This window comes from Gasterosteus aculeatus, chromosome 15 (assembly GCF_964276395.1).
Source record: "Gasterosteus aculeatus chromosome 15, fGasAcu3.hap1.1, whole genome shotgun sequence".
Taxonomy (NCBI): Eukaryota; Metazoa; Chordata; class Actinopteri; order Perciformes; family Gasterosteidae; genus Gasterosteus; species Gasterosteus aculeatus.
In genome coordinates this window covers 10,061,457-10,089,016 of record NC_135703.1, presented here as the reverse complement: position 1 = coordinate 10,089,016, position 27,560 = coordinate 10,061,457, and the positions used below count along the sequence as shown (strand labels likewise).

Here is a 27,560-nt window from a genome sequence, read left to right as displayed (position 1 = left end):
TGAGTAACTTCAAGCATGCTAATACAAAATTATTTTATCACCAGAATACAATTTTTGCCCTGAAACAAGGATGACCATTCTTCCTTTTTTCTGTCTCACTCGCAAACGATCATGACATTTATGAATATATTTGTGTATTTTTACAGGAAAGATAAAGCCAAATGGACGCTTTGAGGGCTAATTTGGTGAAACTGTCCTCGAAGAGTAGATTTGGGGTTCTAGTCATGATCGTAACATCTCATTTTAAATGATGAGATGTGTGAAAGTATGCTGCTGCTGCGGCCACCGATCCACCCCAAGAAAACATGACCTGGAAACGTTTCTTTGTTTCTACAAACTTTCCATTTCCAGCCACTGGTACATGTTGATCTTTGTGTTATCTGTCCATCTCAAGTTGCTCCATGACTCTGTTGTTGGTTTGTTTTTTACGTGACTTTTATAGGGCTTATCTGTGATTTGCATCTTGTGGTATAAGGTAAGGCTTGCGTAGTCTTGCCTTGTTACATTTTATTTAACTACAGATTACCGTACGTGTACTATATGCCGACTTAACACCGACGTAACACAAAAATCTCATCTGTCTTAACTACACAACCAAGAATCATATTCTAAATGTTGTCATAATTGGATCCTCGCTAGTTTACCCTTCATATGTGATACAATAATGTCCTAGAATAGATAGAAAAATATGTTTTATTATCTTATCTTAAGCACAGTGTCAGTGAGTCATGACACTTGTTACCATTTTGCCCTAAGCTGGTTTCACTATGAAATAGTGGCTCCAATAATGTAGTTATATCAATGAATTCAATAGGGATGAAATAAACATTTTCATCTACAATTTTTGCATAACTTTTTGAACAACACCATAGACAACATGCCCTCAAGAAGTGTTTTCATTTAGAGTAATTATCCCTCCATTTTTCATAAATAAGTAGTGGACCTTCAAGTCCTCTTTGTACTTTTAAATTAAATACTTTGGGATCTGTAAAATGTTAACCCATTTTGTCTGAAGCTATCTTTTACTCACATTGGACACAAAATCAGTGAAAAGGTTTTAACTAAATGTAATTATTACCTGAGGGTAAATCCTCAGGCAGTGACAACAACACAAATGAGATATGCATCTTATCAGTAAGCCACTTCAACACCATTGCTGCATTATAAGTATACGCAAATTACCCAAAACGCTGGACAATGTTCTCCATATTGCCATTTAAAACAAAAAGGATTCTTACATCAAACAATAGCAGATCTTACTGGGATAATCTAGTGAGAGGTGCAGTGCATGAATATCTGTGTGGTCATTGAAGAGAATTGTTTTATTTTTGAAAGTCTGCATGCCGTAAAAATATATGACTCTCAACTATACCATATGTCTTGGGTTCTTTTTTTTAGATTTTAGTGCAGCTTTTGATCTCAAGATTCTCTGAAATGATTCCACTAATATGATATCAATTACAGCCTCTTCAAATACTGTATGGTGTGCCACAGGTCAGCTTTCTGGGTCCCCTGCGTTTTTCAAAGGTTCATACAATATATAAAGGCAATAAATAAGTACATAGTAAGTGTGTGGATGAGAGGAGCTGCAGGGCGAGACACTATTGTTAACAACACAAAACAGAGCTTCAATTGTTATTTTTAAAATAGTTTAATGTCGTAATACTTTTTGGCTGTTGGACGGTTTGACATAAATAAGAACAGAGTTCCATTTCCCAGACGTCTTAAGTAAAACCAGATTTTTATTTGTTTCTTTCTGCCAAACAATTATTGAATCAAACAGTTAGAAATGCTTGTGAAAAAAGAATATTAAAGAGTAATGTATTATGAGGTATAGCTCTTCTAGCATTTTAAATATAAGACAAATAATTTACACTGCAGTATTGTGAAGTTCTTTCTTCTCTCGCATTTTTTAAGAATGCTATCATATTAATATCATTATATAATTATTAATATTTGTGTTAAAATTATTAAAATTATTATTTTAATCATGTTTTAAAATGTATTATTGACAGTAGAAGTGTTATTATTACTTATCATTATAATTATTACAATAATTAATATTATTGTGAAGAGTTTTTGAAAGAGTGCAGTTTCTGATTAAATCATTATTTTACAGCTACACGTGTGCAGCTGAAATCACTCCAAAGGTGTACTGTTTTTTGTGAGATGTTGGGGTTTGGAGAAAAACCTTTAACTCATTACACCCTAGAGAACCTGGAACATGTGTAATCATTCATCAAATGCTTTTCATGGTTACTTATCTTAGCTAGATTAACTCACAAAAACATCTTCTGAGATAGATTCAAGGAACAAATAACATTTAAGGCCATATTAATGTGCCCACATCAAGGAAATGCGGGGCAGAGGCTAAAATTATTTTCGGGAAAATTCGTTCGTTCAAAACAGAGCCCTTTTTAGTAAAACTGGTCTAGTGGGGTTTTTTTAGAAATTGATTTTCAATCGTTTACCAGCTGTGTTTAAAGTTAGGCTATATGCCAAATCTTGATGTGGCAATAAATGTACCACGACGTTACCTGTCCGAGTCCTAGCATTTAAATGCAGATTGGGCATCCGACCCATTCACTGTTATTCACAGTCAAATTACAAAGTTTCATGTAAGGACAAGAAAAAACTTCGCGCAACGAACTCTTATTTAAAGTGGAGGAGGGGAGAAGGGGGTTATCTAAGGTGTTTGAGACAGATGAGGGAGGTGGGGGTCGGGGACGGAGGGAGAGAAGGAGGGAGGGAGGAGGAGGCAAGGACCGTAAATTGGGCGGACACATAAAAACTGCAAGGGACCATAGATGCTGGATCATTTGTAACGACTGGCCGTCCTGCGCACCGCCCGCCGTCACAAGCTGACTTGGAGACGGATAGGAAACCCCGCCGCAGACCCCGACCGCCGGCCTTCGCCACGACCCCGTTCCCGTCTTGTCCGTTTGCAGGTGTCGCCAAAGGATTAATGAGCCAAAAAGGCACCCAGGCTCCCCTTTGAGACTCGTTTCACCGTTTTTCGGCTTTCCGCCTGGACCGACTCACACCTTCCCTTTCATATTCGCTTCATCCGAGGATACCTGTACCTCTACCGATGGTAAGCGCACACCCACCGGCACAGGATCAGTAACTCAGCTTTTGGAAACGAAACGTATTTTAGTTGTGCGGGAGGAAGTTGACATTGTGTGGCTTTTTATTTTTGGTTGTTTGCGCGCGTTTAACCGACTTGGACAGCATTCCAGGTGGAAATGTAGAAGCGTAAAGGTCAATATGCATCGTATAGCGCGTCCTATTTACACATAAAAGGGGGCATAGATTGAAATAGAAATAGATGTGAAATAGGGCAATAATCCTCGTGGAGCTCGGGGCTGATTTGAAGCCTCTGCCGGAGAGTTGAGCGGTGACAAACCACAATAGTGAGGTCATTTCCAAACACAGCGTTCAATTACGTTATACCATTTAAATATTTACATTGTTTTGATATGAACCTTTCAAACTGAAGTTCGGCACCGATTCTTCCTGATTAAACACCTGTGTCTGTTTCTCATCGTGTCATACCAGCGCGTAATGGGGAAGATGCAGATGACGCGCCGCAGAATTTAACCCAGACTAATAAAGAGGGGGGAAAAAAACGTTGCTCTCTTTAATTTATTTCTATTCCAGTTAATTCAATATTTAGATATTATTGTCAAAAATGATTCATTGCCAATTGAGACAGTGCATTTTTGTTAAATTGTGACAAAGTCTGCCGTCATTGCCAACAATTTACAGTGCCACAACAGAGGTGATTCCAGCTTGTAATTGTTCATCATTGTAATATTAGGACTAAATGTTTTCACCTGTTTTGAAAGAAATTATTACAAAGTGTAATTGCATCATTAAATGCAGAACGGAAAATATATTGCGGCCTGCAGGCTCATGGCATTTCTGGCACACACTTGCTTTTTAACTGAAGTTTCTCTGCAACCGACATGCCAAACTTTGGTAACGAAAGTATTTTATAACCACATAAGTAGTGTAAAAATCACAAGCATCTGGGAAAATGCTTTTTCATATTCTGTTTCTTTGGATCATTTCAGGGGAACATTTTGTTGGTGATCATTTGGGTTTCACATTTATATCATTTAACACTTTTTTAACGCATTTGATATTACAAAATTATGCTTTTTTTTCTAGCATTTGTATTTCTTCTCAAGAAGAGAAAAATCAGAATTATGGTTATAGGTTTACTCCTACTACTCATTGTTTCTGTCAGTTTCTCCCCCCAGAACGCACAAAGAGAAATAAACCATTAACCTGGCTTCGGTGACCTCACTGACTATGAATGTTCTTACTCTTGAACTGCTCACTGAGAAAATCAAATCCCAAAGCTACAAAACAACAGACAAATTACAGGTTGTGGTTTTATTTCTTTCAACACAAATGAGTATTTAGCATTTTGTTGGGTACACTGTCTCTCTGAGAAGTAGTCATTTCAAATCATTTGAGCTTTAGTTGCAATTTACTTATTATCTAAAAACTCAAAAGTCCTTTTTTTTAAACCATAGTCTTTGGCTTTTTATTTCTTTGCAACCATTGGCAATTACCTGAAGCCATCAGGAGAATTAATACATGGTGTCATAATGAACTCTATATAACCTTTAGCAAACAAGGCCATTTAGCATGAATGTGGAGGTACAAAAACACAAGATGAGTTGATGAAATCATTTCAGATATTTGGCGGTTCCCACCTGTCACCCTCCTCCGTTCCTCCCTCCCTCCCATCTTCCTTCTCATCATCACTGTCAAATTCCTCAGGAAAACACATTTGGAGAGCAACGTGGATAGTCTGATCGCATTATCTCTGATCAGAAAGAGAGAGAGGGGCCAGGGGAGGTCGAGCAAAGCCAAGGGCAGTTGACTTTGGCCTAACCGCAACTATAGTCTGCATTTATTGTTGTGAAACGCATCTGTGTCTGACAGTCGGTTCAAATATCCTGTCAAGCTTCTTAAATTCTTATAATCTTGGGTCACTGTTTGATCAATGGGATCAAATACGAGTCCACAATACTGATCCAAATATATATATATATTTATAAACCATCACCGGTGAAAACACATCAGAAAAATGATCGCAATGACTTTTTCCAGAGTTGAAAGTTACTCCCCGTCCGCCTCATGTCTTCTTTCATCATCTTCGCACCACTTTGAGTATCTGTCTGCTTTAGCCTGCAGCTTTGTCAGTGGCTGGTTACAGTTACAAGATATTCTGTATGGTCAGTGTTTTTGAGCGCTATGAATCCCTGTAATCATGGGAGAGGCCCTCGCTGTACAATGAACGTTTGTTGTAAGAGATGTGCGCACACACACACGCGCGCACACACACAAGTTATTCCCCACCCCATGGGTAATAGAGCTGATCATGTTCTGAGCTCTCCTCTCTCCTGGCCTCGGTTCTCACGAACATGCAAGCGGTGGCACACTCGTGCACGCGTATAGGCATGCACGGAGCCTCGCTCATGCACGCATAGGCACCGCACATCACCCTTTCTCCACTCACACTGGATCTAGTGTCATGACCGAGAAAGAGGGGATGGGTGGGGGGGTAGGGGTCAATCCGAGGTCAAAGTCTAATGCTGTTAGAAAAAAAATCCTTGATTGCATGTACAGTGATCCATGCACAGGACGAGATAATCGCACAAATACACACCCAGACATGCACACAATGTTCCTGTTAATGTGGATCCTCACTGTGCAGCAACACTTGGGTGCTCTCCAGTGGAACGGGCTCCAAATGATGACCAAAGACCAATGTTGCTTCAGAGAACCAAGTAGCAATGTTTGCTCTGTAGTGCTGTTTTTGTGGTCACTGCGTCAACCAAAACACCAGTAATTTTACGAGTCTGATTTAACAGCATTTAGCACATTTATATGACGCATTTGAAGAATTAGTCATTAGAACCATGCTGCTGCTTGTTAAACCTTCCCGGGGAAAAATACAGATTTTTTAATGTGTTTTAGGAGGTGTTTTCAAGATTTATGTTCAATCATTTGTAAAAAAACTTTTACATACATATAAATGAGATTAGGAGCCAAATATACGTTTCAAAATGCATCACCACACACCAGCGCTGAATGTACTGATGACAGTAATGTCAAAGAGCAGAAAGCTCGCCATCAGCAACACTTTGACCTGTGTGATCCCTGAAGTGAGGAAGCGTTAGTAAGAGATGAAGCACTTTTGTAATGGCTTCGTTCAGTTCCTTTTCTGAAAAAGGTGGTCGCAGCCGCTTGGATGAATAAAAGCTGACAAAGTTCACTCGGAGAAGGTTTCTCTAAGCAAACAGCCCACTTGTCTTGAGTATAGATTTAACCATTCATGATCAAAGTGGCGTTATCAGCTCTTTGGTTAGTTGAAGTCGGCACTTATCTTTTTTCTTCTTCTTCTTTTTGCTCTTTGATTTTGCTTTTTGAAACCGGTTTCTTATCAATTTTTTGGGAATAGATGCAAAAAGGTGCGTTTTCTCTCCGAGGTGAGTGCAAGACATTAGTGATTTGCTGTCTGCCTTGTAGCACATACTTCCTCACATTCCAGTTTCAGTAAATAGCTAGCTTTGCCCATGAGCCAAAATGATACACCTCAAAGGAAATGGTCTCTCCTAACCAACATACACATCGACACAGATACATCCGCTGCTACTCTAAGTAGATATCCTAACAAGTGTCTGTTACTGCATTCACGTGTTTTAACCTATGTCTTTTAGGAACAGGGTCACTCCGACGTTCTCCTGCGGCCCTCCAACACCACCTAACATTTCCTGGAAGAACGTGTCCATTGCCTGCTCCCAACAAACATGGACTGTTTTCCCATGCTTTATTTTCTGTCGGTAAGTAAGAGGGCCATGCCACTTGCACACATTGACACATATTGCTGCATCTCACCTTTCCCCCCCTATGTCCACCGAGTCAGTGTAGTGTTCATCCAGACTTGTATGGAAGGTAAGACACTTGTATGAGGGAGACTTCTAGACATAGTCCTTAGTCCACCCCACGGCATGTTAAATAAGACTGTGAGGGGCCTCCACTATTGAGTTAAGAATTTGCTTTGAGCCCAGGGCTGCCTCTTTTATTTGTCTAATCATAGTGGAGCGGGGGATTGGGTTCTTGAACCAGCTGTTTACCTTTGGAGGATGTCGCCGAAGATAAACTCCAAGTAGTCTATCTGATCGGGGACTGTAAACAAGGCAGACTGCACCATTAAAGCCAATTAGTGTGCCCTTAATGGGAACAGCTGTTTGAGTGTGTTGCAGCTAGTGAAGAAATATAGGAAAAGGACAGACAAGTCTTAAAATGGAGGCCATCGTTGACGTGTTTACTTCTCCTCTGCCCTGTTCTTATTTTTCTATCGCTGCTTTTACCCTCAGAGACATCATGATTCCTGGTAATCGAATGCTGATGGTCATTTTAATATGCCAAGTCCTGCTGGGAGAGAGCAACCATGCCAGTCTGATACCTGAAGAAGGGAAAAAGAAAGTACCGGGCCTGCAGGGTCGTTCGGCCTCTCAGAGCCATGAACTGCTGCGGGACTTTGAGGCCACGCTGCTGCACATGTTTGGCCTCAAGAAGCGGCCGCGGCCCAGCCGATCGGCCTCGGTGCCTCGGTACCTGCTGGACCTCTATCGGCTGCAGTCAGGGGAGGCGGAGGAGGCCGGGGTGCACGACATCGCTTTCGAGTACCCCGAGAGGTCAGCCAGCCGGGCCAACACTGTGAGGGGCTTCCACCACGAGGGTAAGGGAACACATTTAGTACTGTATATAGTAAAGGGGGATTAAAAGGCACAAATATCTTCTAGTCACCACGGAAACATTACACCAGAGGTTTTTACTGCCAGGCATTCCAATGATTTTGGTAGTAATGGTCTCAGGGTAAAGAAAAACATGTCCTACATCACATTAGACATGATTATAACGCAGCTCCACCCATCCCACCATAACCATGGAATCTAAGGATGTGGTAACCAAACACTGTCTGCAGAGCGGCAAAAAGAAATCCGCTAGACAAGCTCTCAAGAGCCTCATTTGGAGAAGAAAACGCTACATGTTTGGTCAGCAGCTGTAGGAAAAGCATGCCTTCATATTACTGACTTACGCTTCTCACCCCACCCAGCAGCACGTCGCTTAAAAAAGCCCGATCTTGGCCTGGAATTGAAATGTGCTTGTCTCAGTTTATATGGAGGGCACTTTTAGAAGGACCTTCCTTAACGTGCAATTATCTTTAATGCTACTCTGTAGCCGTCTAAATAAAGCCCCCGCTGCTAACAATGTGGGTGCTGAGAGCAGATGCTGCCACTTTCTGTAGAGATGGAAAAACTCAGTCTGAGAAGCAGGTATGATAGAAGGAGTGGAACGTTAGAAGGGTTTCTGTTTATTGGGACTTGGATCTGCTTAGCTTTAGAGACAAACGCAGATGTTTCAAATATGCTCTGAGACGATCCCGGGTACAATGTGCTGAATGTAAGTCCAGTTTTGGAAAGCTGAAAACTGAAGCGGTTGGATAAATACTTGAAGGCAATATTTAGCAGAGAGACGGGGGAGGGCGGGAGGTCGGACCAGTCTTAGCGAGTCTTAGCGAGCGAGGAAGTGGTCTTGGAGCCCAGTGAGTTGAGAAAACTGTGGGGCTTTAGGGCTACAGAACATGTCCGGCTTCAGAGGGTTGGGGTGAGTAAGGGGGGATGAGTCAGCCTTAATGGGGCTTGTCAAACACGCGGCTCGTAGTAGCAGCGGTGCGTAGGAAGAAAGAGCGCCGCCTCTGGAGTAGGGACTGCGGTCTGTTTTGCAGATGTGTCTGTATTAGCGTCTTCTTCTCTCTACGGGCATTTACCGTCCTTCTCCTGCGTGAAACTATGTTAATAACACACTTTGAGGCCTTCTGAGTGGGAGTGCTCGCTTTCAAGCGAATGGAGGCACCACTGTGCGACGGTGAGGTTCAGTTGACTGTTCTGTCCAAAACACCGTGAGCGATTATCATCTGCAGCAGATGGACAGGTAGGTGAGGGGACATATCTACAGGATAGACGAACCGCGTATCCGCAGCAAGACAGACATGTTCTTATTGGCCGCGTGTGGCAGGTGAGTGTCACATTTTGAATAAGCCTCGCTCAAGGATTTGAATACATTGCTTTTCCCCCGCAAGTCTTCCACGGGCTCCAGATAAATGAGATTCTGCTGTATTGTGTGACTCCTTAACGATTATTCATGATGAAAATGATGAATGTCTTAAGTGAACAAACTGCAGAGCTAATCAAAAACACAGCAGGTTTTAATAATGAGAACCACCTGGGTGAGATTAGGGCCTGGGTGTGAAATAACAGGGGTGGATTGAGCAGGAAAATAGTAGACACAACATTCCTTTCTCCGACAATGGTGATCTTGCCAGAAATCTGCAGACTGAGCGTGGAACAGGGTACCTCCACTGTGTTTATACTGTAGCTGTGGTACGTTAATCACCACCCTCCTTGTAATGCGTGTTTCAGCAAAGTGCTCGGAGAAAGGCATTGAGAGAAGGGCACGATAATCCTTACAGATAGATAGGAAGCGTGGACGCTGTGTATTTATATTCCTGAACACCCCAGAGGCCTTAAAAATGTACATTCTTTTGTGTCAATTAAGCCGGCTAGAGTGAGGGGTGAGTTTAGTTTCATCTGTTGGTGCTGTTTGGAGACAACAACGATCACAGTCAACCAACATCCTGTTCTTTGAAAATGTTTATCTTTGCATGAGTGAGTTTTATTTCTACACATTGCATAGATCGAGATGGATTAATCATGAAGCTCATCAGTCATGCTTCTCATTTTCAGAGCACATGGAGCGGGTGCACGATCTGGACGATGGAGAAACCGCCCCCCTTCGCTTCCTGTTCAACCTCAGCAGCATCCCGGAGGACGAGCTGCTCTCTTCAGCCGAGCTCAGGCTCTACCGCCATCAGATCGACGAGGCCATCGGCGGCGCCTCGTCAGACAACCAGGGGCTTCACCGGATAAATGTGTACGAGGTGCTGAAGCCCCCCCGGCCGGGCCAGCTCATCACGCAGCTCTTGGACACGCGGCTCGTGCGGCACAACGCGTCGCGCTGGGAGAGCTTCGATGTGAGCCCGGCGGTGCTGCGCTGGACTCGCGAGAGCCTCCCGAACCACGGGCTGGTGGTGGAGGTCCTGCACCTCAACCAGACGCCGCGCCACCAGGGCCGGCACGTCCGCGTCAGCCGCTCGCTGCACCGGGAGCCCGGCGAGGACTGGGAGCAGCTACGTCCCCTCCTGGTTACCTTTGGCCACGACGGGAAAGGTCACCCGCTGACCCGTCGGACCAAGCGCAGCCCCAAGCAGCGGGGCCGCAAGCGCAACCGCAACTGCCGGCGCCACGCGCTATATGTGGACTTCAGCGATGTAGGCTGGAATGACTGGATAGTGGCGCCCCCTGGTTACCAGGCCTATTACTGCCACGGGGAATGTCCCTTTCCTCTGGCGGATCATCTGAACTCAACCAACCATGCCATTGTTCAGACGCTGGTGAACTCTGTGAACAACAACATTCCCAAGGCCTGCTGCGTGCCCACAGAGCTCAGCGCCATCTCCATGCTCTACCTAGACGAACACGACAAGGTGGTCCTCAAAAACTACCAGGAAATGGTAGTGGAGGGCTGCGGCTGCCGCTGACAAACAGACTAACGAGGACTTGGTCCTGTGCCACGAACAAAAAAGCAACGTGGACGGAAAAAAACAAACAATCAGAAGGTCTTTACTCCCAAAAATGTTCACTTGGACCCTTATTTATAACATTTATGTTGAGGTGTATGTTTGTCTCACTTTTTCTTGTTTCTTTGACAATATGATCATATATTTTGACAAAATATATATATTTATATCTACATATTAAAAATAAATTGAGTCCTTATTTTAAACATAAAAAGCTGTAGAACTTTTCATAATGTACATTGGATTGTATACGTTTTTTATTGAGAAAATAGTAAAAACAGTCTAAAAAGTAAAGTTTATTTACTGGTAATATTTATTGTTTTCATATGATATACATTTTGAAGAAAAAAATAAAATTGAATTGTCTACAATTACACCGTACAGCAGATCACAAGATGCACCCATTTTCTATTTGCGTAATATAGAGCACTGTGTTAACACATTTCAAAGACCCTTAAAACTAAATAATTTGGCCGTGTAAAATATATATATATATAACTATATATATATATATAACTATATCAATTATCTAGCACAATGCGGTTGTAAAAAATAAAAAATTACAGTAATTACTGTGTAAATATGAATTTTGATTTAAATAGTAAGCCTAATATTTGCCAGATGTCCTTGAAATTGATTTTTAGCTAAAAGAAATATAAAAGCAGGGAACTCTTTCTGGTGCTCTGTCTGTCCAGTATAAAAATTGCTTGTATGACATCTCGCCAGCTTTTTTCAAGCTTTTTTCAACAGAAGCTGTTATAAAAATGCCATTTCAAAGCCGGCAGGCACTCATGGGTTAAGGCCTTATTGTTCTCAAATTTCACTTTTATGTCAATTAGGCCAACATGTGGTGGTTGGACACTCGCTAATCCAATTGCAGTCGGGGTGGGTTGTTGAGCCCGACTGTGAGAGAGTGATTCTATTGTTCTTGACGTCCCACATTGGGGGCATGATTGTGGCCGATGCGTCCTGCCCTGATACAAGGCGGCTGAGTCCTCAGAAGAATCAAAGGTTAGACGCTCTGTCTCCTGCCTTTGTCTCCAGCGGCTCATGCCGACAGAGCAAAGACGCCTGTCTCCAACCTGTGCCCCATCACACAATAGGCTTCTACATCACTTATTTACAAGCTGACGGCTGGCCCAAATTATATGATAATGTTTAGGGAGAGGGACTCCTTTGAACTGCTGGGAGACGTTTCCTGTGTATTGTTTTGCAGAGGGCCCTGTACATCGTCATGTCTGTACAGGGCCCCGATCTAAATGATTACAAAGCGTCATCATTTTTATATTTAAAAAAAAGGAGGCGTTTAAATTCTTCAGTGGTAAATTGAAGAAAGTGGTAAAAATAAATACTCAAAACGGTAGGTGATTTATTTTACTCGCAAGTCAGGCGTGTTTTTTGCTACTGGAGCCAGCGCGGCCCTCGGGCCCTCGGGCCCTCAAACGGCCGCCCGGCTTCCCTTTGATGCCTGCCTATCAGCGTCAAAAACGAGGGCGACCGCTAAAAGAATTTCATTTTGAAGTGGCTGAAGGCAGAGGAGAAGAGGCGGGGGCGACCTGGGGGGGGGGGGGGGGGGGGGTTGGATGTATGTATGTGTGTGTTCAGAAAGAAGAAAAAGGGGTGGGGGTGGGAGGAGGGAGTGGGAGTGGGGGGGGGTCTTTTCAGCAGCTTGACGGTGCAATTACAACATTTCAACTGAATCTCCGCCTGAAGTTGAGATAACATCAGCCAGTTGTCGTATGTCTGGCCTGTCCATGATCCCGCCCCCCCCCCTCACCCCCCACACACAGCGTGTTCAGTAAGAGGGACGCTCACCTGCGCTGCGCACACCCAGCACGACTCCCGTTTGGTCCACCAGCCCCCAAGGTTGGTGTTTGGCAGAATCGTGCCCTGAGTACCGAATGCCTCAGTGAGTGTCATCGGCCATGTGATTATCGGAGCCGCAGGAAATAAGAGAGATAAATGTGTTCTGCGGGAGTGTTGAGGATGCAGGACGGTGGGGGGGGGCTTGGGGTCAATTACAGAAGGAGTCTTCGAAAACAGATCGAGGGCTTTTGTCATACTCATGTGACGTGCCATTCAGTCTCCTGCAAAGTGCTCGTTCTCACGCAATTACAGGTGAGTCATTATGCAGAAGGTCTATTGACACTACTCAACTAATTGACTGGTTGAAGTCTTCAAAAAGCTTTTTATTTGGACATTCCCCCGTAAAAGCCGATTGTTTATAGACAGCAAACCTCCCCGCAGGAACAAAGGAAGTTGATCCTCACTTGCGTTGCCTTGTTTTAGTGGGTACACATACTAAATATTCCTCAGTTCACTCGTATTAGAGATCTGAATATAGTGTTAGTGTGTGTGAATCAGGCCTTTATAAAGGTCATGTGACACAAAAACACGTAACAAACTAAATCTATGTGAACAAGAAAAAATATATCTAGTTCCAACTTTCTGAGAGACCTCACATGTTAACGACAGATATAATAATACATACATTGTAATAAAAATGTTATAGCTTAAAGTCTGTCAACCGACAACGATCTTTGGGATTTTGTGTGCTTCATTTGTGGACGATTTCTTGCCTATTTGCAGATCTTTTTTAAGTTGTGTAACCCTAATGGAAAGAAAATCCTATTAGTTTCATTTTGAACTTTGGTTATTTATTTTATTTAAACTATTGCTACATCCATTTGAGTACCTCTATCTTTAGGACACTTAAATGTTATAAAATGGTGAGTGGTCAGTAACCAACGGTCTAACACTCAGTTATTCAATGTCATGATTAAAATGTAAAGCCTGGAAAGAGCAAATGTTTGGCAAAGTGATGTCTACTGAAACTTGTGTTGCCTTTAAAATTGTTCTTTCAAATGAAAAAATTAGTGATCAGACAAAACAAGTATATTATCAAATCCTTAAAAGATCATGGTTGTAGTGAACAATGTGTTGGTTGGCTTAGTTTTTTTTAGAAACTCTAAAGAAGAGTGAAGTCTCAGATAATCATGATTAATTGGGACATGCTGCTCTTGATGTTTTCAAATGTCATAATTGAATGCGTTGCACGCCACATGCTGCTCATCTCCATTATAGAATTAAACCAAAACTATTGGCAGGACCATTGAGGATAGCAATTTAATAAAAAACAATGTGGTTTGACTGAACTGACCTTAAAACAAAAGACAGGGAAACTGTAGTGTGTACGAAGTGTCTATGGGCCGTGTGCATTGAGGACGGGATGCGTCCCGCTGCGCTCTGGTCCCAAAGTGGAAAGAGTTAGTTGACGCAACTGCGTTGTGCCCTCTCTGTTTGGTAGCCGGTCAGGAGGGGCCATCGGGATGATAGCTCATGTCAGTGCTGCTGGAGGTCACAGCCTCTCGTGTCACTCTCCCCCTCATGCATCTACACACAAACGCTTTTTCCTATAGCCCGTTTTTTTTCAGGGTATATTTACACAAAGACACGCGGGCACGTCCGCACGCAGGTCTGAAACCTTAGACCCTCGCCGCTGTCTGTCTGTAAGGGGTTATCTGCGTGACACCTCCTCTCACCCCTGTCTGTGGCTCATCTCCACTCATCAAGCTCACCTCCAAGCCAGCACATGGCTCCTCGGTGCATTTGAGGGGATACGGCTGTCATCGATGGAATGCTTTGACCTCTGGGTCACGGGCACAAAACGCACACACACACACACACACACACACACACACACACCGAGTGCGTACAGTGCAGGTAGGGATTTGTAATAGTAGACTTCCTAGAATGTTACTCCTCAGGGTTCAGACACGGGTTAGTTCATCATAAAGAATGGGCCATCGCTTTAGTTGACAGAAAACACATTAACTATCCTTTTAATAAGAGGTGAAAACCCGGAATGAGATGATGGATTTAGAGGTATGTTGCCTCATTTGGGATGACAGACTCTATCACTTTAAAGACAAGATATTACATGCCAAAACCATTTTAACACCCCTGTATCAATGCAGCATCTGATTATAACAAAACAGAACTCTTATGTTAAAAACAACCCATCATATTTTCCTGTTTGAATTTGGTTCAGCGTCAAATAGTGAAAATATCCAAAGCAACCAGAAGAATGACTGTTATCAAAATGGATTATGAAGACATTTTAATAACATTATTTTCTGCCATTGTATTGCTTCACTGATTAGTTGATTCAATGCAAATATAATCAACAAATTCAATAATATTGAGTCTTTGGTTACAATATGGTGAAAACTAGTCCAAAACTATGAACTGACAACATGACGATATTGATTGTGTTCGGGTCACTCTCACCCTCTTTGAGCTTACATTTTCTGTGCTTGTGTTCACGTGTGTTTGTCTGCATGTGTGTATCTGCTTGCCCCCACATGCACACATAAGTATGCAGACACAATCTGCAGTTGCGCGAGCCGCTCAGGCTGTCAGCTCCCCGGTGTCTGTCGGTGGCGTTAGAAGAAAAACCTCTCAAAGAAAGCTTAATAACAGTCATTTCTGCCTGAGTGATTAGAAAGAGAATCAGATATTTCCATCTTGACAACTGTTTCCAAACAAAGCGTACAGTAACCGAGGGGTCTGGGGACTGTGTGTGTGTGTGTGTGTGTGTGTGTGTGTGTGTGTGTGTGTGTGTGTGTGTGTGTGTGTGTGTGTGTGTGTGTGTGTGTGTCTGAAATGGGGATTGCAAACTGACTGTGTGATTAAACCCCCTCGACACTTGTTTCTCTCTCCAAGCCTCCCCGACTGGGTGAGGGACGCAATGGAAATTTCCACTTGTCAAAGAAACAACCTGCGGGTTTAAAATTTGGTGTCAAGTGCCAGTGTCCCTGTGTGGACGGAATGCTTCTTTTGTGGGCGAGTCTCTGGTGTAATTTCGGGCAGGGCAGGGTGTCCCAGCGGTAGGCCTTTCTTCCTCGGGCCCTGTGCAGTTTCATTAGACACGGCTAATGAAAAGATGGCTGCTGGACAGCGCGAACCCCCCCCACCCCCCCTCGACGCTCCTCTGGCCTGTATTTAGAGCTCTCGCCTCCCACTGAACAGGTGTGCCGGCTTGCCCTTCAGCACTACGGCAGCTCAACTCCGCAGAGTACGTCTTCATTGTACATCTTATTTTCATTCAAAGCAACGTGTTGTTTCTTGTTTCACAATCTTGGTTTTCATCATCTAAACACAAGAGCAGGTGCCTCCTTCTGTCACCAGTTGAAGTCAATACTGATGGTCAGGAATATATTGTAGCTTAAAAGAGTATTTTTAAATATTTTGACTTGATTAAGACCGAACTGGAATATAAACAATATCTGTTCAAATTAAATTGTGGTTTTGTAGTCAGTGTGCAGGAATCACTCATTCCAGCAAGCGTATTAGCCCTTTAAGCCACATAAAGAATATACTGTACCCATGCTTTAGGCAAATAAAATAATACATGGATCTTGTAGCCATTTCAAGATCATCTTCAGCATTGTACGTATTCCCGGACAGACAGTCAAGTAAAAACTAGTGGAAACACTAATTGTCTCATATTCCTCTCACATCTCTGTCTTTATTTACACATATGGCAGGAAATTAAAGACAGTGAGTAAAGCGAGTCTCCCTCAGTTCATTTAACAATCTCCACCCCTCTGATGCCTCTGGCAAACTGAGACGCTGTAAAAAAAGAAAAGAAAAAAAAGCCTCCTGTAATTACACAAAGCTGTTTATGCACAACTCCTCCATCTCATTCCATCGTTCCCCTCCCAATGAAACACTAATTCGCCTTTCAGCGTGGTAATAGTTCATAGACAATGCCGTGTCATCCGGTGACAGCTCATGTTTTGCTGCGGTTACTGACAGAAGCTTATTTCGGCTTCTGTCCGCTTCGCCCCTTCAGGTGCACACATCTCCGAGAAGAGAAGCGCAGTTGGATCTCAGTGTGTTTATTTTCCAACAGACTCCCTCTGTGTTCATACGCATACCCTTTGTGTGGCTCTCTGAGGGGCAGGTGGATTGTGCCCAGGGCTCGGGGAGCTACAGTTTGAAAGCAACAACGCGAAACCGGAGCTGTAACGCGACCCCGAGGCAATTAGGCCCACAATGACGACGTTTTTTTCGCATTCACTCCTTTTGTGCTGCTAAATACTATTTAAGGGCAAATAAAATGGGGGAACCCATGGCCGATTTGGAAAAGAAGCCAAGGAAAATGTACAGCCAGGTAGCGAATCAGCGACTGATTGAGTCGATGTGCCTGAGCGATGGCGGGTTGCTTTTCTTTGAAGTTGCCCCGTTGTGTGTAAGCATGGACAAGAGGACAGGACTGGAGGACGCAAGACTAATCGAGTCCACCTTGGGGGAGGTGTTTGCACCGCAGACCCTTCTTCACCATGTGCACAGACTGTAGGAGCAAGGAGGGCTGGAAGAAAAGAGGGAGACCCTGCAGCTCCTTCCCACCTCCTCCCTTCCGTTGCTGTATACCCTTCCTTGAATGGAGTGTGTCTACCGGATCTGCCCAGGATGAAATGTCATATCTTAGACTGATCCTTATCTCTTAATCGCTTCCTTTGTCTCCCATGATTCCCCAGACCCTCCCCGACTTCCCTCCTCGGACAAGGCCCTTTGATGTGTCAGCCACGGTTAGGGACGCTGGGGGTGGGATGTGTGTGGTGTGGACATGCGTGCGTGTGTGTGTGTGCGTTTTAAAGTGGCGGTCTGGTTCTGCTCTGAGCTAACGGGAGCCGCAGAGGTTATCAAAATGTGATGGTGGAGGAGACCACTGGAAAGGATTGTCGTTTTGTTAGGTTGGTGTTCTTTGGGTTGTGTGTTTGCGCTGAAGGAAGTTATGTGTAGACATTAAGGTGATCCACTTGTACGGCTCCACTGAGGGTAAATGCTAAACCCATGACAGCCTCACAAACCATGTGTTAGGGCTACACTGGTGTTGGCTTGGCTCACCAATAGTAGAATGTGAAACCGATTTTGAAATCGGAAGAGTGTGGAAAATAAAAGCAAAATCATGGTGTAAAATGTATTACTTTATACAACAGAGTATATGAATGTTATGTACATCCTTTCTAAAATAAGCTTGCAAAGTACTCAGTAAAGTGCCATGTCAAACTGTAATATCTCAAAACAATTTTAGTGATCTTCTGCCTTTACTTACAATCAAAATTTTGTTTAAATGTCTTCAACTGTGGTGCCCAGTGGTACCGACTGCTCTACTGACCATTTGGCTAAACAGAAGAAATAGTTAATGTAAAGAATGTGTCAAAACCATGAACAGATAAGCAAACCTTCAATTCTACATCGGATGGCCCCTGAAAACACATCCGGACCAACCGGTTTTGGGGGGTTTTGCTAATTGTTAGCAATTGCCTTGAGCCGACGCCACTGCTTTTCCTGTTGCGTGAGATGCTTTGATTAGCCATTGACGTGCAAATAGTTCTTCACTGTAGATTTATTTCACAAAATTTTAGACTCACGAGAAGTTCTCCAGACTGAAAGCAGCTACTGGCCAACAGATAACAGTAGGTGTCATGTTTTTACTCCCTGTGCCTCCAGTGAGGTTGTATTGTATTCACCGCACTGATGAAGTTTCCATATTTATATACAGGTTTAAATCCTTTAACAAAAGAATAGCTGGACTGAACGGAAGTCTAATATTTTTGACCTCCCTACCTTCAGTTGACGCAGTTGATTTTCTATCTACAGGTTTGAATAATTCCACACCAACAACGTCCGTGACCTGAAGCAGTTCAGCTTCGGCGGTTGAGTTCATGGCACAATCCACCGATATGCTGCCTCACAACAGTGTAATGGAAGCAGGTAAGTAGGTAAGTGTACCAAGACTGATTGTAAATACAAAAGGAGTATGATGAATTAGGAAGAGGAGGCTGCCTCCCAGATATCGCTTGAGAACGTGTGAGTGTAATTTGTATGTGAGCGAGAGAGCAAAAGGGACAGACGGTGAGAAAAAGACAAACAGATGGGGCTCGTTTGGAAAGGCTCGTATCGGGCAGCGCATCTCCGAGCAGCTTTATGCAGCCACATCTTGAAACATACGTACAAGTGAAACATGTGTGTGTGTGTGTGTGTGTGTGTGTGTGTGTGTGTGCGAGACCTGTCACAGCTCATTGTAGTTGGGCCGTTTTGCCGAACCGACATCCGGAGGCTCATTCTTTTGGTCCCTTAGAGGAATCCCCCGGCTGGAGCCGGGGGCGATGGGGGCACATTGTCTGCACCCTCTGGTGGCAGGACGCAACAGCACAAGGCCTTGCTTTGCTGTGTGCGTGTGTGTTTTTGAATCTGGAGACAGTAAAAGAACGCGCTTCCTCAGGTGAGAGCACAATGCTGTGTGTTTGTGCGCGGAGGCCACCCAGCATCAGCTGCGTATCCTGTCAAAGATAGCAGACCTGGCTTACAACTAGACTCTTTTCCTTTTTTCTTCTTTCTTTTTTTTTTTTTTTTTGCTTCAGCCAAAAACAACATTGTTCATTTCAGTGAAAGAGCGGGGCCCTCGCCGGGTGCCGAGCCACCTGGAGATGAAGAAGGGGCGGAGGCGAATGGAAAGTAGAGCGAGAGAGAAGAATAACAGCGTTAGTGTCATAAAGAAGATGTCACTGTATAAGTAGAGATTGGTCAACATGTAACGGTAGAGCTGTTATCCTCGCTTCGTATGCAGCACGGCTCTTTCAAACCCTGGGTGGAGGGGTGGGCTGAACACCAGGGAGGCATTGTTTCAGTCACTGGTGTATCTGTGTGTATTTACACATCCAGGCCATTTTGGAGAGAAAATAAGCCGGCTCTTTCCCCCAGATTTAGTTCTGAGCTTGAATAAACTGTGACACTCCCTCCTTTGCGAGTGGTTGTCAAGAGGCTGTTTGTTGTTTTTGGCATGAACGTACACAACTGTCGGGCATTCACATTTGGTCTGAGCAGTTAAGGCCTGCAGCCACGAGCCCTGGGGGGGCAACCAGGTTGTGTAAGTGAACGCTGATATACTGTATTGTATTGTCATAACCCGCAAATATTTTTGCCTCCCTTTGTGAAAAAGGCTTCTTCACTAAACCAAAAACAGAGCAGGCGGTAGACAAACCAAAAAAATCCTAAAACATGCTTATAAGTACTATAAAGATTCATTTCTGAGAAATGAAAGCTCTTATGGACGTTTGGGTTTTAGACTTCATAATAACCTACAGAATTCTCATAATTTCCCCTTTTGAAGTGTTTCTTGGTGCATCCCTGACCCAAATTACAAATGGAGGAAACATCTTAAAAACATAAAATGAATCATTGCGGACAGCGATAAAAAAGTAGAGAGTCACAGTAAACAAACAGTCCAGTTGCCTTGACAATGGAAAAGGCCCCTGCTGAGATGGTGCACGAGTCCTCCGGAATGTCGATAAAAGGTATCAGAATGAGCTATATCTACAAATAGTGGATTAATAAAGGAATGAGCTACAGACGTGAGTTGAGGAGGAACAACATTAGGCCTGGGTTCACATGAGCTCCTGCCACACGTTAGCTTCTCTGGTACCTGCTGCCACATACCCGCCCGCCATTGGAGATATTTGAATGATGTACAAGGGAAGGCAGAGCAGAAAGACAGAGGATCTGGCTGTGATATATATTTACTTTAAGGGCAAAGTAGAGGAGATGTTGAGAGTTTTGGATGAAGGATGGGACACAGGTGATCTGGTAGATGACTAACGCACTCCTTTTGACTGGTCTGTGTCGGTGTGTGTGTGTGTGTGTGTGAGGAGTGTGTGGGGGGTGGGGGGGGGGTTGTATTGCCTCTGTTTATGTGTCTGTTTGTCTGAGGCTCATGGCCACAGCCCTGCCCGGAAAGGCTTGGAGCACAACCAGTCATTAGGAAGTCAGGCCGTCTGGAGTGCATTATGGACGAGGTAACTCTCACCAGCACAGGCTGCTATCAAACCAGGGATGAGGGGAAGAAGGAGGCCATGAGAGACAAAGGGAAAGGAACATGTTGATCATACCTGGGTCAGATAGTAGGTATAAATACTTGCTGGAGTGGAAGGTCTTGCATTTTTTGTGCGCAGGTCTGATCAAAACGCATCCGACAGTTTGGAAAGAAAGGGGGATAATGAAATGTATGACAAGTGTAAGGGAAAAGGAAGGAATAACTGAGAAGAGCTGGAGAACCCAATGACCAATTTAAAAGTGTCATATATTGTTATAAGGGAGAGAAGAAATATCTCAACGGTTTGTCAGGTTTGTTAATTCACAACAAATTTGTTTTTAAATTGGTGTGCCCATGTGTCATCAAATGGACTCATCACTCATCACATGATTCATATGACACAAACCATGCTGTACTCTACAATAAATTACAATGAAAAGCATAAGATGCGTGTAGAAAAGTAAACGTTGCAGGCTCTGTTGAAGCTGGTGAGTATTAGCTTGCCCAAACTCGTCTCTGTGTCGTAGCTATTGAAGTGTTGTGCCACAAATCAAAGCCCATCTTGGCAGTGCAGTTTTTTCTTTGGACTGACGCTCTGCAATACATGATGAGAGGACGCCAAAGCTCGCCACATCCGCACCAAAAAGACTTTTTAAATAATAACCTGGCATGTCAGTTAGCTGCGGTAGAGAATACTGTGGGTTTTCACCAGAAGTGATCATCATCACATCATCATCATCATCACAACATGTTTAGTGAGAACTGTGCAACAGCGTAGACACAAGTAGTTATTCTTTAAACATTTAAGATTACTATACCTCTATACCCGCATTCATTTCAAATAAATTAACATAAAAGACTGCGTCAAACTCATCTGCACGTTACAAACAGTTATCCTCCAAACAGCACAGAAAACAAGGTCACAGGTAAATGGATCATTCGTAGCCTTTACCTTTTGCTCTCCGTCCACAGTGGAAATAGAGTTCCCTTTAAGGTATGAAAAAAAGGCAAAAGAGTCCGTGCATCAAAATACAAAACAGATTTTGTTGCCCTGTGAGTTTGTTCGAGAGGGCGGGCAGGAGATTTCTGTTGAGTCTTAATAAAGAGCAGAAAACGTTTCAAATGATGTTGTCGCTACTTAGTTCAAAGAGTAGCCTGTTGATTTATTAGTGGAATTTTTGGCATTTTGGCTCCGCAGTTTAAACTTATGAGACAATAAGAGCAGGTGGCTGCCATTTAAGGCATCGCTTTTTGACATATTGATTTTATCCCGGTCTTTTGTTTTTTGGATCTAGCAGCGGGAGAGAAAAATAAATATCCTGGCAAGCCCCCGACCTTCATGTTACAGCCGTCGACACATTGAAACACCTGCTTAGATTTATTGTGTTTGGATAGTTGGCAGTGGATGAATTCCTGCACAAGTGCTGCCTGAAGACACGCACGCCCACAACACCACTGTCTCATACACTTACACTCTTACAAAGTGATAAATAAACATCAAGAGTACATATTTGTACAGACCGACGCGCGCGCACACACACACACACACACACACACACAGACACACACACAGACAGACATTCAAACTGCAGTACTAACAAGTAGTTTTACAAATGGCAAAAAGGTAAAAAGTCCTTCATAACATTCGGAATGTCAGTTCTTGCCCCTCGTTCCCTCGGCACAAGGGAGAAGTAACAAAAGAGCAGCACGTCTTCTTTTCTCAGTTGGACTGAACTGTCCAACTGAGAAAAGAAGAGTGGAAGAGCCGACCGCACGACAGTCCGTCTTTGACACACGTCAACCTTTCAGCAAGGACCTCAATCAAGCTCCCATGTTCTCTGAAGCCAAATGCATTGAAGCCTCATAGAGCAATTTCTATTAGCTCTGTGCCAAAGTCCCTCCATCTGCCCGCCTGCATCTATCTGTCCAGTAAATGGTAAATGGTCAATGGACTGTACTTGTGTAGCGCTTTTCTAGTCTTCTGACCACTCAAAGCGCTTTAACACTACATGACATCATTCACCCATTCACACACTGATGACAGGAGAACCACACACAGTGACACCTGCCATCAGTAACTAACATCCACACACTGTAGTCGCAGCTACATTCGTAATGTTGGGTTAAGTAGCTTATCTTGCCCAAGGACAACAACGACAACCCTCTGATTGGAGGACGACCGTGCTCCCCACTCACCCCACAGTCGCCACAGCCTCCGGTGTGGAGGACTGACAGGGGAGCAAATACGTACAACATCTGGCAGTTGTTTGGCCTTAGCGGTCACGTTTTTTATATGGGTCTTATGCATTGTCGGTGAAAGAAATCCTTATGTCCCCAATTTAGGATTCTCTTGGGAGAGCAGCTGGTATCAGCTCCTCCCGTTCTGGTGGTTCAGGGTTGTGGTCACATTGACGCATGTATATGCAATCCTAATTAAATGGCTGGGGGACCCAGATCACCGTTTGCCACGGCCAGACAAGGTTCATTCTTTCCTGTGTGTCACAGGTTGACGTCACAGTCTGGGTGCCAAGGCATCCTATCATTAGTACGATCGAGCGGTATATGCGTCTGGGGAGCCAACCTCAGTGTCCTCTCACAGGCCCGGTCCACATAGAGGCCAGGCTCAGGAGGCAGTGATGTGTGAACAGTCATGTTGACCAAAAGGTGTGATCCGCTCTCACTCTCTCTCATTCTCTCTTTAGATCCTTAATAAATCACACACACACATATAAACGTGCACTTGTACAAATGCGCAAACATGGACACAAACACACACACAGAGCAGTTTTAAAACCTTCATCTACCATCCAGGTCAAGATTTTGCGAGCTGTGGGGCTCTGCAGAGCCGATCTCCAGGGCCGTGGCCGTAAAACAAAAGCACTTGCCACATGAAAGAATTCCTGCGATTTACAAGAGGAAGTGGGACATCTGAGAGTCAACATTTGAATTCTTAGTTTGCTCTTCTGGACGAAGTGTCAAAGCCACAGAGGCTGCCGTACCCCAAGTCAAAGCGCCCTCCATCCCAAAACCTCTTCACGCAATCTTTCCCTAACTTCCGGTTTTTCCCCCATTACACCGCCATGTCCCAGTGACCAGCGAGACCTCAGTAAAACATGTCCGCCCCGACTGCAGGCACCCACCACGCACTGCTCAGGGGCCGTCAAGGGCTGTGCTTTGAACCTGGCAGCTCCAGGGAACATTCCTGCCTTGAAAGGTTTATTTGGTTATCTCTCCAAATGTCCTGAGGTGAAATATACTGTTAAGTAAACTTAGCTGATACAAACCAGTTGTCGGCATGCAATGGTAAACAGATTGTTAGCGATCATGGAATGGTTGCTGCCTGCATCAGAGCAGTGTGCTGCACACTGTCTGCCTCCGCCCCGCAACGTCAGAAATAGCAGGCTTTTCTCATAATGCACCAGGACTTTTGCGTCAGAAGCACTGTGGGGTCTGAAGTTTACAGATCCTGCGGTTGTGCGTCCTCATATTGTCTCAGCCTCATGGTACTTTCATGACAAGGATTACTATATATATATATATATATATATATATATATATATTGCACATTCTTGACATACAAATAAGAGATCTGGGTGTTCTTTTATTAAGAATAAGGTAAAAGCATTTTTTGCAAAAGAGTGTGTGTGATGAGTGTAACCTGGATGTGTTTTTGTGCTTACGTGTGTCTGTGCCCGATTGCAGTTTTCCAGAATTTGGTGTGCATTCATGTGGATAATTATAACTTTATGGTGATTCTTTTTCCCTCCCTTCCTTATGACCACATCTGCAGAAAAGGCAAATAGTGGAGGAAGGGTGGAAGCCAAACGTTCTGGTTCTCTCTCTTTTTCCTCTCTATGTTTCTGTTTGTCTCTCTCCCTGTCTCCCTCCTTCCTTCTGTCGCTCATCCTCCTCGATGGCCCGGACCACCTACGTTTGGAGCCTTGGGTGGACCCCAAACCGTTGCTATCAGCGCAAGTGTACTAGAAACGTCCCATAATGACTTCCACTTAGAGCCAGTCCATAAACACTCTCAGATGCACAGAGACACCCTCTGAGGGCTCCGGCAGGCCGCCTGCATGCTGAGGCTGCAGTCACTTAGCTTAGTTTCCTTAATTTCTTTCTTAATAGAAATCTGTTTGTTTGTTTGTGAATTGCTACAGCGCTGTTTATTTGGCTGCCCCTTTTATGAGATTCAACAAAGTCCTTGAAGCCACACCGGGAGATGTGCTAACCTCGTGTGCGTGTGGCAGAATTCACGTATTAAACTCAAACCTTTTTACAGGAAACCGTTGAGTGTTCCGGCAGTGGTTAGACCCGCGGCGAGGTTACCTCCACGAAGATCTGCCCTTCAGAAGGGCTGCGTGACTTTGTGCTGTGCTTAAAAGTGAAACTCCCACGCCTTTGGACGATGATGTCACAAAATATTGGGTCATTATGTTTTGGGTTATGTTAAATACCATAAAACTCATGTATACTGCAAGGGTGGAGCTGACATATTCCTTTAACTCATCGAATGACCTCAAGTTCATTTAATTGCACGTGCAACAAAATAATTGGTTTAGCGTTACTCTGAATTCTATCGTCTGTTGCTTGTATTTTACTTGTTCCCGCAGATGTCACTTTTAATCAAGGCGAGCATTAAACTGGAGAATGTTTGAACAGCCATCGTTCATGATCAGGGCCTTCACTGCTTAATATTACTTCTGTAGGCTCATTAGCGTGTTGCAACTAGCTTTGTAATAACAGTGCAGGTCGTTTAGGCTTTGTTAGCCCTGGCAACTCACAGTACAATGTTTCTGTTAACATTATGGAAAGGAAATAAAACATTTGTCTTTACCTTTTGCTTTCTGTTTTTTGCGTAGGAGCTTATTGAAGTGTAGTCTTGAAGATCCTCAACGTAATGGTCGACTATTGCGCTTACTTTGATCGCGAGGGCGTAAAATACGGTTGGACACGATAAGAAAACGGTTACACTCCTCTGTCTGTGCCTTTAACATTCAACACAACTACCACAATAGGATGACATTACAGACATTTTAGTCGCTTACACCCAAAACATGGGGATCCAGAGTGGTTGAAGTTTTCCACGAAGCAGAGAAAATCTGTCATGGGACTCACATCCCTGACACCTGCAGACACTGACTTGAACTGTCAGACAAGATCACTGGAGTGTGTCCATCAGTGCGATAAACAAAAATGTTCACCCATCATTCTGCACAAACACATCGTGCACTCCCTGTTTCACAGGTTAGGTGCGATATCTCCTGCCTGCACTGACAGGATGAGAGAGATAGGCCTTTGAGAGATGACATTTTTGCCAGCAGACTGTAAAAACCTTTACGTGACAGCACTGAAAGTTGGAAAGAGGGGAGAAAAAGAGAAGATTGAGATCAGACCTTCTGCTGCTCTGTTCCCATCTTCCATCGATGTTGACATTTCATACCAGAATGTGGTTTTGAAAATGTGCCACTGACATTGGGGTTCTGAAGTTGATTTGAATGAGTCTGATGCTTTTTTCTTTTGGCTGTTTAGGATTTCCAAACCAAACATGAATAGACCCTGATATTCTGTGTAAATGGCAAGCACGTGCATGCGCTCATGTTCTCACACAAATCCAGAAATGAATCAAAGACAGTGAGATAAAACATCCAATGGCCTCTTTCAACTGGCTTTGTTTAGAATTTTTCCATCTCGTGTTTATCCTTCGAGCAAAACTATGCATCTTGTTTTGCAATCAGCTCGCCTTTAATCTGTTTGGGACACTGTCTCTCCTTCCATCAGCACACAGGTGAGTTATCGCTGCGGCCCAGCATCCTTCCAAGCGTGGGGTTTCACAGCTCAGGGGCCACTATCTCCACTTGTATTCCGCAGCTATCTTCATGTGGGCCAGAGGGCGGACATATCCACAGCTCACGAGATCAGACAGACAGCATCGAGTCGTGCCGCGATCTGGCCGGTCTGAGGTGATGTTGCAAACCTTAGGAGATTACAGATGTGCAGAATCAAGATATCAAACATGCGATGGGCCAGGTGGGCGTTATTTGGAGGCAATGGAACATTTTTTGGGGGTCCTTTTGAACAAGGGAGAGTAGATGCTTTTACCCAACGGTCTGTTTAAAATTCAGGCCTGGGATTTAAGTTCCATGAAGACCAAACATGGGCCGATTAAAAACACTCAACTTATGATGTCAATCAGGAAAGTGTACTTAAAAGCTAAGTTGGTAAAAATGCCTGCTTGAGCATATTGGCAGACCTTTGCTCTTGGTAACGCACTAAATTACCAAAGTTTGGGGTTTGTGTGATTGTTTGTGTCACGGTTTGGGTTCACGTCCTGTCTTATTTTGTAGTTTTCCGCCACTCGTGTCCCGGGATAACTTGATTTCCTGCCTTGTCCTGTCATCCCCTGTGATTGTCTGGCTTGTTTGACTATTGTCTTTGACTAAGTCTTTTGTTTTCTAAAAAGTCTACGTTTGAGTCCTGCCTTCCACCCATCCCTGACAGTTTGATTGTAATCTATTCTGATAGTTTACTTCATTTTCTCCATGTTCATCTGTGGATGTTTAATTAGCACACTCTGGTTTAACTTTTTGCATGGCCTTTTTAAAGTCCATAACATTATTGCCAATTATTTTATTCCCTTTCCAAAAGTGCACCTGTGACGCACAGCCTCCATGCTGGTATTGAAATGTGCTGTGATGACTGTATGAACGTGTAATGGATCTGGCGAAACTTGTTATAATTAAAAAAACACCTGGAAATAGGTTACTGCGATGGCATGTAGCAGGGGCTTCCCTCTCAGGGTCATGCAGAGTTCCTCGTATGTGAGTCAATTACACCTGTGAGTGAGACAATTAGCATTTGTGACTCACTCTGTGCGTCCATTTTCTTTGTGAGTCACCATGACGAGCCACCGCGTTTTCCCGCAACACAACGAGGAGCTCAGGTTTCTCG

General features: G+C 43.9%; 1 protein-coding gene across 1 annotated transcript; it reads left to right on the top strand.

Moving 5' to 3' along the window:
* The first annotated feature begins 2,718 nt into the window (after window positions 1–2,718).
* Window positions 2,719–11,104, top strand: bmp4 (bone morphogenetic protein 4). Its single transcript, XM_040200317.2, has 4 exons — window positions 2,719–3,094; window positions 6,741–6,863; window positions 7,401–7,765; window positions 9,834–11,104. Exons 3-4 carry the CDS (start codon window positions 7,408–7,410, stop codon window positions 10,685–10,687), a joined length of 1,212 nt encoding a protein of 403 aa, XP_040056251.2. The 5' UTR covers window positions 2,719–3,094; window positions 6,741–6,863; window positions 7,401–7,407; the 3' UTR covers window positions 10,688–11,104.
* Window positions 11,105–27,560: the final 16,456 nt, after the last annotated feature.